Below are 14,279 nucleotides of genomic sequence, written 5' to 3'. Positions count from 1 at the left end.
TTCGATTCGATTCGATTCGTTTTTAGTATTATGTGGCAAATTCAGCTAGAAAAGTTCGTTTCATTTGAAGAGATTGAAATGTGTTGGCTAACGGTTTCAATACAGAGAGAATTAAATAGTCAAGTGGAAAATTGCTTCAATGCAATTCCGGCCAATTTGAAAGCAAGCTAAAAAACACCGTATACTCAAATTGTTTTGCTTAGGTTCCGATTCACGAACGACAAAATATCCAGCACATTTTTGTTATTCGTTATCTGCTCTTCGAAATCATTCGTTCTTCGCCGCATACCTAAGACTATTCTGTCATTCTCTTAATAATATTTTCAACATTTTGAACGAAAATGTAAAATAAATCGCAAGAGTGTGAAAGAGAGAGAGAGAGAGAGAGAGAGAGAGAGAGAGAGTACGGGATGAAGAGAGAGAGAAAACTCGCGGCTCAGTGAAACTAACTTGCGATAAAGATAAAGATACGCGTACACATTAATCGTATACGGTTTTTGTTGCTTATGTCATTAAATTCAAATGCGCACCAACACATTTGAGTACAAGTGCTTGTGAAAAATGCATAAAATTTACAAGAGAAAAAATGAAAACAAATGACAAACGAACGAAAAAAAACTACAGCGACGAACAGGTATAAGTAAAAAAGAAACATGTTGCGATGAAATGATTGAAGGAAAAAACACACACTAGCTCTATCTCTCTCGCTCTCACTGGCTCATACGGACAGAGACACACAAACGTACACCGTAGAGCTATGGCCGCTTAAAAAGCAGTCGAGTTTTGCATATAGGTGCATTTTAGTGCAGGGCACAACATATCAATGATAGGGAGCAGGCAGCGGCAGCAGCAGAAAATATGCACACGGCTCATACGTGTAAAAGTCAGAATATTGGTATAAAGTGAATATTCTACACACATTCATTGGTTGTTATCTCTTGATTTAATCAAATGCAGTATGCAAAATATGTAGTATTTTATTTTGTTGTCTCTGCACGGCATTTTTTTCGTCCATTTTATTCGCTGTTCCTGTATATACCTATATGTATGTGAGTATGGGTGTGTGTGTGTGTGTGTGTGATTCTGTTGAGTTTTTTTCTCTCTGCTCTTTTTCTGGTTTATATTTGTCTTTGGTCTGCGTTTTTTCCTATCATTTTTCTTCGTTTTGCATACAAAGGTACGCAAGTCGCCACAAAATTAGAGCGATTAAGTATCGCGCGCACTCGCGCAAAGACGGGGGACCGAGAGTGTAGCTAAAGAGAAAGACAATGATTTCCTATTTTATGCGTTTTTCCCTTAGAAAATATTCATTTCCATTTGAAACATGCCACATTTCTCTCATGCTCTTCTTTTTTTTCTTCTTTTATATCTACATATTAAAATCTCGGCGGTCGTTCATTTTATTCGGGAGGCACCCAGACACACTGTGAATAATCCGATAGTTTTTAGAAAATCAGCTGTTTCGTTTTTCTATTTCCATTTCTATATACAATTGTCATTTGCGCATGCCTCATCGATGTCATCAGTCGTACAAAACGGCACACAAATCTCGATGCCGTGTAAAAGTTCGATGATCGCTTCTTCATCTCCGAACACTTGAGATATGAACCTCTCATGCGTTTCGTTGAATCAAAAGGTCTATATAAAAATTTATTACCATCAAATGTTTGCGTAGGTATTTTCATTTTGAATAAATTGAGTCGGAGAAAGAAGAAGAAAAAAAAACTGCACACGATACATGAACATGGTCAAGATCAGGTTTTGTGTTCTCGCATTTGGCACAAAGCAACACGATCGTGATGCTTGAACATTCTCGATAAATTGTGAGTAATGCAGATGCAGTTATGACAGTTTATTCATCATTTTTGGAAATGATTCGTCACAGCTAGCAGTGTTTACCCAATTGGTGGTAGATAGAAAAAACAATTGATCCACAAATGTGAATATTCGATTTGTCAATTGATAAATATTGAAATGTTCGCTTGTATCATCAATTGAACATAAATCGCCAGATGTAAGTTGTCTCGATCTTTGTATTTCGGTCTTTGCGTTTAGATCACTCCAAATGCAAAGTCCAAAAAATAATACTTATTGAAGACAGCTATAAATACGTTGTGTATTTGATTCATACGCGCGTTATGTTTACAGACATAAAATGGCACTAATACAATGGAGTGTTTTTAGTCAAACCGGTTTGTTGACCGATGTTTTTATTTTCGATCGCGCGTATCTTCGCGTAGTAGTCTTGTGTGCATGCTGTCTTCGCTGTATCTTTTTTTTCTGTGTGCTGTGCTGTGCTATGCTGTGCGGTGTTTGGAGCCAAAGCTCCTGTGCACAGACTCTTGTTTCTCAACAATGTATTGAATCACGTCACTTTTTGTTGTTGTATTTTATTCTCCTTTCTTCATGTGTGCGTGTATGTATGTGTATGTGTTTTTTTTTTTTGCCGAAAACATGCGGACGCTAAGACGCTGATTCGGTTGAATGCAGAACACTGAATACAGAATTGGAAGCGGTTGAGCAGCCGTTACAACAACCATCAGCCATATAAGTGAAATGATATCATCATTCAATGTGAACATCGACAGTATTATTTGTATTCATTTTGTTTTTATTTTTTGATTTTGTGCGTGCCTCTGATCGTTTCTGCGTTCCGAATATAATTCGATAAACGATTTCTTTTTGTCTTTTTCTCAACGAAAGGATGATGCGAGAGGAGAAAACAAAAACCTCAAGCCAAAAAAAAGAGTCAAAATCACATATTTGAAGGCTATACTGTGTCAAGACGATGAATGCGATCGCCTCCTTATCTTTCAATGTACCACAAAGATGCAGATCAATGGGCGAGTGAATTTGGCGTAAGTCATGTTTCATGGATACACAACCTTTTGCTTCAGCATTGTGGAAACAACAGCAGCAGCAACAAAAAGACGCACGAGAAAACATAAAATGACAATTGGTGTTGTTGTGCGCAAAACCAAAATGAAATCAAAAGCAAAGTAATGCCGACCCAAACCAAATCCACCACATGAGGGAAAAAAAACGCGCACACACACTCTTTCTTAAGCCGATCACATTTTGTTGTGAGTTAAATAAATTTCGCTCATATGGAATCGAATATGGGCATCACTATTTTAGCAATGGACTTTGTTACGACTTCGCCAAAGAGATTGAGATGATCGGCAGAAGCGTGGACGAGCACGCTGGCTTGTTGAAAAATCGTAAATTTTATTTTAAATTGCTTTTGTGGTTATGTACGTTTTTCTTTCCTTATTATTATTATTATTATTATTGTTTTTTTTTTCTTCGTGAATTTCCGCAGAAAAATTTCAGGATGAAAAAAAAAAGAAGATTTGACTTAAGAAACCGAGTGACGAAGGCAGTATTTGATCTTAGTTCTCCTTATTCATACTGACAGCTGAGCAACAAAGCACACAGCACAAACATCCGAAAATGTGTTGTCTCAAGCCCACATTCAAATGCATATCCCATATTCGGGCCGGCCCGTTCATCAAACGAAGCGGTATTTGGGTGTTTCAATGTTATTTAGACACACAGCAGACGAGAACTGGCGAGAAAAAGAAAAAAACTACGCACACAAAAACCGACCGAATGAATGTTTTCATTGAAGATTTCGCATTTGTTGCGGCTGCTGCTAAATTCATCTTTTCATTCACCTAAATTACGGTGTAGCTTTTATCGATTTTCTTCGTTCGGCTCGTTGAAATTGCACACATAAAAACGCACATAAATATATTTCGTTTTTTCGATCTCTCTCTCTCTCTCTCTCTCTCTCTTTCTCTCTGTTTTCCAGAGTTTTGGCTGAGTGAAAATCACCTTTTATTAAGAAGCAAATGCATGGATTTTATTGCATATTAGTTTATTTTAATAAATCTATTTATGGATTTATTTTACGAGCCATAATAATTTTCAATGTGTGTGTTTTATATTCGACTATTGAGCGAACAAATCACTTGTGGGCTGAGGTTTAGAATTAATTTGGGGATAAAATGCTTTGTGTCCCCGATCATTTGGCGTGCGTTGATGGGTTGTTTGTCAGTTATGATTGCTGAATTCTAAATTGCTCGATGCTAAATGCTTTTCGTCACAATGAAAAGCGAGGTAAGGCAACGCAAGGCAAGACACGACGATGCGCTACACTGAGAGAACAACAAAATGTATGCATTCAAAATACTGGCGGCAATCCGAAAGTATGCCGAAGACAATACAAGGCATCGTCCGTCAAAGAGATCTTCTATAAACGGAAAACACTGTGAAATAACAAATTCGATGTCTGTGGCATAGCCGATGAACCATCTGCACAGCCATCTTTGCATTGTTGGTGGACTCCCTCTGCAAAGAGCCATCCATCCAGTCAGCAAGCCAGCAAGCCAGCCAGCCAGCTCCAACCGTGTGTGTACATTTTACGCTTACGCGCCCCGCAATATTTTGTGTATAATAGTCATAAATTATCGGCCATCAGTCGGTCGTACACAAACATATTCAATGTATCTTGACGTGCATTTGCACACTGCAAATATCACGTTTCGCGTGTTCAGATAATATGGCTCCGTAGTTTGAATGACGAACATAAAACAAGACATCGTTTCGAATATGAGACGCGCGCATGATGAACAACAACAGCAAAATGAAAACGGCAAAAATCGTTGCTGTATGTACATGCTTCGAATGCATGCATCTATTCCGCACAAGAATTATATCGTTTTAATGAAATAATTGCAATGCGGTATTGTTAATGAGATAATTGACGGCTCCGGTAGATGTTATGCATTATCAACATTTACATATTCGGCTCTTGGTTTCGCACATGGAAAATATGGGAAGCGAACTGAACCGAAATTTCAACGACGCCTGAAATTCTATACAAGCAAAACGACTAACAACACTGGAGCTGTCATTTTTGTTCAAGTAAGACTTCTCACCATCTCTTGTCTTGGATTTTACTTTTCTCGATTGTGCATACATCTGAAGATTGGGATAGAACGACCGAGCGAGCGTAAAAGAGAGTTTTGTGGATGTTGCGAATGGGCAAAATGCCTCTAAGACATAACATTAACTTTAACATTCAAGAGCCGTTCGAGCAGTTTTATTAACATTTTGATGCTTTGTTGCAATTTCTATTTTGCATACAAAGAAATGAATTTCGACGGAATCCAAGCAACAATACGCATGTGTCGCCAAAAAACGCTGGATCTGCCTCGCATTCTGTTGTAAAATGCTTGCCGCTCTTCAAACGGACTTTTTTTATTTTGCTATAAAACCAAGGCGAACATCGAACCGCTTTCTTTGATACTGATAGTGAATATCTAACCTTTTTTGCATTCCTCGCTTACATCTTCGTACGATATAACAAGAAAGGAAGGCTTGGCGAACTTACATACAAAAAAAGTTGCGGTTGGGTAATATAGTTGTGGCATTGCCATTCGATGATTTGTTATAATAGTGCAAGGAGCGAGGTTTCAATCCAAATCAAACATCTACAAATACACAAAAAAAAACTTCTGTTCGGAGCACAGAGCGAGAAAACAAAACAGAAACACAAGAAGCGAACAGAGAGCTGCGTTTTGCATCCGTTTGCATTTGTACTTGCAATATAAAAAGGAATGAGTGCGCACGTTTAGAATAGTTAAATGATGTTAACTGTTGCGTTATCACAACTTCCTTTTGTCGGTGTGCCGTACAATTTACGATGCTTGGTTAACATTGTTTTCTTTGAAGTCTCTTTTATCGTTTTTAACTCAGGCAAACCCTGAACTGCCTTGCGCAGAAAAAAAAAATGTTCGGTGTTCGTTCGCTGTCATCATCATACGATCGCTTCGGAAAACGAAACAAATGCTCATTTGCATACAACATATTTCAGATTGAAGCCGAATCAAGTCAGGTTATGAACGACGAACGCTGAACCAACCACAAGTTCAGTGTGTTCGCATTTATTTATTCCGTTTTGCATATGGTTCGGTTCGCGCTCATTTTTGTTTTATTTTCTTTTTTCTTTTCCATTTATTCATTTCGTTCGTTTGCTCTAATGAAGACAGGTTGTGGTATCAATGTGGGTAGATACTAGATATTAATGTTTCCATATGCAGACGTGACTGTTTTGTTAGCTCATTCCGAAGTCATTGAACAAAAAAAAAAAAGGAAAGACTTTTTCACCGCCTTTATTCGACCGGCTGGTGTGTTGGTGTAAATGAGAACACAAATCAGAATATTTCCAGAATAGTACAAATTAGCACAAACAGTCGTACAATTGATTTCCGGATGTCATTTTAATCATGAATCATTATACCGCTTGATATCGAAGAGCCGCATTGTTCGGTTGGTGTAGGCCCAAAGTAGACTTCAAAAACAGAAATGACTTGCAGCCATTCGACTTGAGTTGCATGACATCAATGCATTTTGCTTCTTGGTTGAGCACAAATAAAAAAGCAAGCAGGCAGGCAGTCAGTCGATCAAACGAATCAAGCACCAGATGCATTTTATTGGAACACAAATTGCCACCATGCGATTCGCGAGTAAAAAACAATGCTGCTGGCATCGAACGAATCAAACGGCTACTCAGCCGTCCAGTATAACAAAAAAAAAAACACTAAATTATACCGAAACAAAATTATCATGCGAATTACCAATAATTTGTTGATTGTACATGTACATTTGCTGTGGTTCTCTTCCGAATTTTTCGTTGTGTTTCATTTTCAACGATCGGCTCAGTCTCCATGTTATCAAATGGCTATTAAGTATCATTATCTATCGACATGTTTTGTGCATTCAAAATTATATGCATAAAAGGCTATGGTCGACTGTTCGAAATGTGCAATCAATCGATGAGCATTCGCCGATACAAAATAGAATGAAGTAAACTGCTAGGAGGCACACATAATGATTTGGTGCGCGGATGCGAGAGTGAGGGAAAGAGTGAACGAATATACTGCGTTCAATGATAAGGTTTGCATGGGGAGTGAAAAGTTGTTTTGTGAATTAACATGCTGCAATTTCGTTTGGCTGTTTACAATTCGAGGAAAATTATGCTTTGATGGCGGTTCGATTTTTATATAAAATATACACTGTAATTTTTCACTCTGCAAATGGTATTCTTTCTTCTCAATCGAACCAATGAACGAACAAACGAACATCATGACAAAAAAAAAGGTGGTAAATCCCATGAACGCACAACCAAGCACACAGCAATGGCGTTCGAATTGATGTGAACTCGTTCACATAAATGGCCCAAAACTACAACTGATGAATGCTTTGATGCACACACACGCACACACATCACATCGACACTTGCTGATCTAGTTGTGCGGTGGAAGTTTCAAGAAATTATTGAATTAACCATAAAACAAAATGACCGGATGATGATATTAATGCTCATCGAATGGCCACAGATTACGCTTACTTTCAATGGAAAAAATAAAATTAAATGTTGCCATTGTGTTGGCACATCGTCACAGTTAAATGATAACATAAAACTGAAGTGAGAAATTTCTCCTAATAAGACAAAAAGAAAACAATAATCTTCGTGGTGTGATCATCGAGACGGGTTCGAGTCGAAATTTGTGACCCGTGAACAAAACAACGTTTTCTTTTTCGTTTCATTCTCTTTTGTTGCAGCAAACGATTTTTCTTTTGCATTCGAAAAATTCTAATTAATGTATCGTTACTTACCTTTTCTAATTCTAAGAGGTGAAACCGAAGTACTTGAATAGCTTGTACCATCTGTAAAAAACCAAACAAAGAAACCATTTTTAGTAAACTTGATTTTTGTTTTCCGGGCAAAATATGTTATGCAACATTATAACGATGATTGAATGCAACAGAGGCGGCATATTTTTCGGCCAGTGTTGCTTGGGCTCATTTTTATGTGGATTTTATTCGGTTGGACAAGGAATTTCGTTCAACGCCAAAACAATAAAATTAACTAAAGCAGCAATATGTCGAATGAAATTGATGAAAGGCAAACATCGCTTAATATTCGCGTATGAAGTGGCTTCTTTACGGATTTGCTTCTGCGCTCACTTTAGCCGAATAATTTGCATTTTAATTTGTCTCATATGCTAAACGCTGAGGCGCAGAAAAACGAGAACGCGCGCGCGTCGAACGCTCGTTCGCGATGTGTACTTAATACACATACGGATATGTGTTGTCGAATATATATTATACACACAACCCAAAAATAAACCGGGAGACTCGAATGAAGATTTCTTTGCATCTTTGGGTGACTGAACGCTGACATATAAGTAGAAATTTCAATTTAAATTCCAGTTCCCCAACTTCTCTTTCACATTTTATTCGATGGTTTTTTGCGAATGAGACTCGATGAGAGAAAGAGATTTTGATTGGTGTTGGCTTGTTCTGTGTCCGTGGTGAGAGAAAGAGAGAGAGTGTGCTGAGTATGCTCGATGGAATGTTGAAAATTATTTACATATTGCGCGAAAGCAAACTAGACGCTTCAAATATTATAACAACAAAATTTGAGCGATTGCAATTTATCAAATTTGCAATTGAATTACAATCAACCCACTCTGAATTTTTTTCAACCGCGATCATTCATTAAATTCCATGTATCGCCTCATGTTCGAGCTGAATGTTTTTGGCAAGAATTTTGCCGTTTCTTGCGTTGTTCCATCGAAATTCTCAGGTGGACAATCGAATTTTGGGTCTATAAGAAAAGAAACCGAGCGATCAAAATTTTTGGAATGCAAATTATTTAGAAGTTAAATGCACCGTGAATTTATCAGTGGGTAAATACACTTGCAGCAAACAACTGCATTGGGGCAACAAGCGGCCACAGAGTGAGACAAGAAACAAAATGATATTTTGATCGTTTGAATAACGTGCTCGTTTCCATCATATCGATTGTTCCATTTTGGTCCGTTTTATATGCTGATTTGTGTAGACAAACCATTTTCTTCTGCGGTTGTGGTCTTTTATTCGTGCATTTAATTTAATTGGGACATTTTTCGCGGTACACCTTTTCAGCAAATCTCAAACATACCACAGTTTTTTTTGGGAACTCAAAAGAAAAAACAAACTCTTCGAGTCACTTTTACACGAATAATTTTTCTTTCTCCTTTGCATATTATTCTAGAATATCAGCGGAATTTATGCACCACATAAAACCATATACGAATACGTGCATCGAATTATTTTATGTTACTTTGCCATATTGTATTGAAATGGTAGAGCCGTTGTTCGCAACACATTGGCTCAGTTGGCAAAAGAACATGCAAAAGATTAATTAAAGCCGGTTTCGGACACAGATGACAATTAACCGAATAAAATGACTTCAAATTGAAACAAAATCCTCATGCAAAACGAGCAGAGAATGCAAATGACGATGGAAAAAAAAGGCGCGAGTCGTGTGTGAAACGCGTGTTAATTACATATGTTGAAATGCTTGACTATGCACATTCTACCGTATTTAATTTGTCGATTCTCGCGCGGGCGCAAAACAAATAAAATACTTATATTCCCATTCCATATCATGGGGGGGATTATAATGATAGTTGAAGCGATCAAATATCACATAATTTCCTCAAAAAAATGAGCCCGTCGCTTATCCTATTCTGAATATGGAAAGTAATACTTACAAGTGAATCTACTTCGTTATCGGCCGAATAATATGGTTGTTCTGCACGGATCTGTAAATAAAAAGAGAAAAGAGAAATCGAATCAAATTATTTAATGGACTTTAACTAAATATGTTTAGATCTTAGTTATCTATATACTTCTGCAGGTCAAATGAAGATAGTTTTGATTTTCTGAGTAGTTGTAAAATTGTAAATCCAAACTGTGACAATGAATGAGGTCCCAGAAATTTGCCCATTGTAAACTTTGCCTGTGAAATACCAAATAGACACTCACTACTATCTTTATACGTTATCATTGTTGTATAGTGTCAATGTCATATATTCACTCTTTTCCGAAAACTGAAAGGAAGGAGAATAGTTCCGAAATCCTTTTTTTTTCCAATCAGATCGCTTGCAAAAATGTCAAAGTTGGTGCTGAAATGGTCATAAAATGGTTTATGTCCCATCTGTTCGGAGAAAGCAGTCATTTATCAGGTTAAAAAAAGGTATAAGAAACTTCCATATGGCTTTACGCAAAGTCAACCAAATGTATTAGCCTTTGCATGTTTTGCAATGTCCGTTCGTGCAGTTTATCGTTTACTTCGAGCAATGACAATGCACTGCGATGCGTTTGGTACCGAATTGTTGGTATTGTTTTGACGTTAAATAATAAAACGATAAAAAGATTCGGCTTACCTGCACCTTTAAATGGAATGCTTTTTGTGTATGTGTGTTTTACAGTGCATGGTTATTTTTTTATGATGCCAGACCGATTAACATCATGCTCGTAAAAGTTTAAATGTACCGAAAAATGGCAGAACACGATGAAAGAAGAGAGGGTGAGAGAAACTGTGTATACGTGTTTGTGATGTTGGATGATGTGCGCAAATATGTATGCTAAATTCTTGCATGTAAATTTACGCTCATTTTTTTTTGATGGCATGGCCGTTGAATCTCCAAATAGTATTTCATGCAATTCGATTCGGTTCGGCCTTTTCATCATGTTTTCACTTCAATTTGATTTTTCCACTGTTATATCATTTCGGATGTCGACATGTCTGGCGGAAAAAAGTGCGTCTGTATGTTTAAGGCATGACATGAAAATTCAAAAGTGTTCATTGGAGTTATCAACAGTTGGACCGGAATGAAGATCAACTGAATGCGGAAAAAAAAACACAAAGGGAAATTGGGTGAAGTGACAACTGTCAAATACAGAGTCGAATTTTTTTTTTTGCGCTGGTTATCTTGTCATTGAGACGAGGTGTGCGAATGAGCCCTCGCACAAAGCATTCTCTTCAATAATTCTGCGTTTGATTATCGGGGTGAATAAATCAATTGTCAAAATTGACTTGAATGTTAGCAGTGAATGATTGAAGGGAAGCAAATCGGTCTTAGTGAAACATTGGAGATAAGATCAATCGCACACGCGACCATTCTCTAAAGTTATTTTCACAATTGGTATTTTAAATGTGTGTGGTTGGCAGATATTCACAAGCCGCTTCCAATGTAGATCGATATCGATTGGATGTAGTAGTTTAATATGCTCGCGACGCCGTTTCGCAATATTGCTAAATGGAATCTTTCACCTTCATTTCAATCTTGATTGGGCGTCTCGATATCATTATGTATGATCATCGAATTGACCGTTTCAGCTTCTGTGATTCTGGATGATTTATGGTTCGTCGATTGAACCCTTTTATTCATCAAACTAAATGCTGTAATTAGCCATGTTTACGCATGACCCCTGCGCTGCAATTTTCTGCATATAAGCGTGTATGTGTGTGTGTCTGTGTCTGTGACGTACTCGCCAAAATCAATGTTTCAAGCCGTGGTTTGTAATCAGATTTCATCAATCGAGCGTGGCACAAAAACGAGCGAAACACGAATAAAGAAAAACACACACATTGAGATATGTAATTTTCTATGTTTGAGCCACGCGCTACCCATTCGAAAGCATGTGCGGTACTCTGGTACAGTTGCAGCGTGCGTAACTAACCCTAATATACATATATTCGGTCATAATTTATAGTTTGATTGGATGTACAAGTTGTAATCAAAATTGAGTGAACGTGCGCGGTGACGCGGCGGGGCTGTGCCGCATTCTATTCTCCATCAGCTTCAAGTTCGTCACAAATGCCAAATCATTGTAATTTTCCCAAACACAATCCAGAGCAATGTTTTTCCTCGGCGGTTTCTCATTGTATTCCGTTCGGTTCGCACAGTTTGATTCTCTCGTTTCGTTCTTTCACTCGTCAAAAACCGTGTTTACTTGAAACCAGCTTCCGATGATGTTCTACGATTACGGATGATTTAATGGTGCGTTGGACAAATCACGCATGACCGCCAAAGCACACTCATATTATCTAAATAAAGCAATCACACCTCATCGCTAAACATTGATTTAATTTTTCCCATCGGTGATCATTGCAAAAATAGCAAAATTACATCATCAACTGTTCATTTATAATTTCCTTTATCTCTGTGCCTTTGCACAAGTTTTGTTCGTTATTGTTCGTATGTCAAACGATTAGGAATAGCACTTTTGAGAAATAACATAAAAATTAGCGTTTAACAACCATGAAATAATCGAATGAGCGTTATTTATATATAAATATGTAGTATTTTTTTTTATCATTTCGCACATATGAAGCCGACATTAGGCGAAGAAAAATGGAGTTCAAATTGGATAGGAATTACGGACAAAAACAAAATTAAAATCGATTCGCTAGTTCGCTCTTTTTTTTCTCTTCTCTCAATCGTTCTTCCTCTCGCCATTTTTATTCTTGTGCCTGTGTGTGTGTGTGTGTGTGTGTGTGTGTGCCGTTTTTGTTCGCTCTCCTATTTCGTGTGCATTGCACGGCAATGAGTGCGGCAATGTGTGAATTTTTGCAAATAGAATTCGACATTTCTTTGGCGTTATCTTTTGGCGCGCCAATAAGAGTAACAACAATAATGCAATCGTGGTTATATGTTTCACACGGATAATAAATTATTTTAACGATGCAAGTGACCGCACAAAGTGTAATAAACCGCCTACCATGCAAAAAAAGAGAGTACACACACGTATATATATACGAGCGTTCAAAGCGTTCAAAGCGTTCACTCGATGTGCAATGAAAAAGCAATTTGTTTGCAGTACAGAAAATGCTTTGTGTAGTAAGTATGTTCCAATCATCTCGAGATGATGGTTGTTTGCAAAATAGTTGTGTGCCAAAATGAAATAAGAAACACGTCTACATATGATCGCATCTTCATTTGGATCCATACGTTACGGACGGCCATACAACAGCGATCAAGGCATTTCTTGAGTCGTTTGGTTTCATTTGCATCAAAAATCGAACGAATTATTTCGATCGTCACTACACTCGCACTCGTGAGGGACCACCAATAAACATTCGAATAAGTGCCCATAAGTCATATGGTGTCGACTGTTGAATGTACACTGTACACACACATACACACACACACGTACGCCACAATTCACCACAGCGACTCGCATTTGTTCACAAGTTTGTAATCGATAAAATCGGAACTGGTACTGCTATTTTGCCTACAAATATGCACTAATCGCTGACGCTCGCAAGCCAATCACTTGTGTGAGAAATGAATTATTTTGTTTCTGTTCGCTTAGTTTCCTGCGCGCTCGCGCTTTTTTTTCTCGCTTACTTGTGTGTTGCATTCATTTCTGAATCGTCGGCAGACAGCAGTGGCATAGCACAATGATGAATGTGCGACGCTTCTACAATTTACAATTCGTAGCCAATCAACGCGTAACAAATTATAATTCATTTGCCATATTTAATTATAAATAAATCATATTTTCACACTGTTTCATGTTAGCTCGGCTCCGCTTGATTGTGTGTTACAAATCGCACTGCATTTGATTATCGGATCTCATCATAAATAATAAAAATGCAACAATATTTGCCGGCTCGTTTCTTTTTTTCTTCTTCTGCTGTTTTCGTTTTTCGATTGGAAAGAAATGCCCACTTGATGGGCCCATTCGGTTTTTGGACCGCAACACCGTGTGTATATATTATAATGAAATTGTGACATTAGCAGATACATAAGGTGGGATATTCAAGCTGGCTAAAATGCCAAGAATTCAAAGCATGCGTGCACGAACAGTTTAAATTATGCACTCTCGCGAAATTATTCATTACAAGTGCGAATTAATTAGGACGAAAATGTTTTAATTGCACCCATCATCGCGGTTTTTCAACTCCTTCTTCTTCTTCTTCTTCTTCTTCTTCTTCTTCTTCTTCTTCTTCCGTTTGTCATTCGCATCGGCTCGGATCTGTGGCCTTTGTTTGTTGCAGTGCATATAATTACTGTCCATTTGATTAGGCGGATCTTTCGATCGGAGTGAGCAGAGCGTTTAATGAAATGCTCGATAGTAACGATTGAAAATGATAGTCATGTGCTAAAAATCTGATTTCGAAATGCTTGCCATGTGTGTTTGCTCTAACACCTTCACATTCGGATAGACATCAAGCGGGCGAAAAAGAGGCGATAATAATTACGAGTATGAGCAGCGAACACTTAACTAGGCTGCGAATATCATCGAAAACGAAGAAAATAACAACAAAGAGTACATCTCTCTTCTTTTTTTTTCCATTCCGTCATGGGATCATCTTGCAAAGTGTACTGGCTGGTGTAAAAATGATAAATGTATGCGCTTTTTTGGTC

The 14,279-nt window shown here is 37.7% G+C and overlaps 1 protein-coding gene across 7 annotated transcripts in view; it reads right to left on the bottom strand.

Moving 5' to 3' along the window:
- The window catches only part of LOC129579010 (homeobox protein homothorax), a 311,382-nt gene that overhangs the window by 249,938 nt on the left and 47,165 nt on the right, over positions 1–14,279 (bottom strand). For all 7 annotated transcript variants that reach the window (XM_055468462.1, XM_055468463.1, XM_055468468.1 and 4 more), the window contains exons 4-5: positions 9,612–9,662; positions 7,687–7,737 (exon numbers count right to left, since the gene is read on the bottom strand). In XM_055468462.1, the coding sequence (XP_055324437.1) occupies positions 7,687–7,737; positions 9,612–9,662 (102 nt within the window). The remainder of the gene's footprint in view (positions 1–7,686; positions 7,738–9,611; positions 9,663–14,279) is intronic.

The sequence above is a fragment of the Sitodiplosis mosellana genome, unplaced genomic scaffold (genome assembly GCF_009176505.1).
Source record: "Sitodiplosis mosellana isolate CC-2019 unplaced genomic scaffold, AAFC_SMos_1.0 Smas_scaffold_6226, whole genome shotgun sequence".
Classification (NCBI taxonomy): Eukaryota; Metazoa; Arthropoda; class Insecta; order Diptera; family Cecidomyiidae; genus Sitodiplosis; species Sitodiplosis mosellana.
Note: the sequence above shows the minus strand (reverse complement) of the source record. Positions and strands in the feature narration are given on the sequence as shown.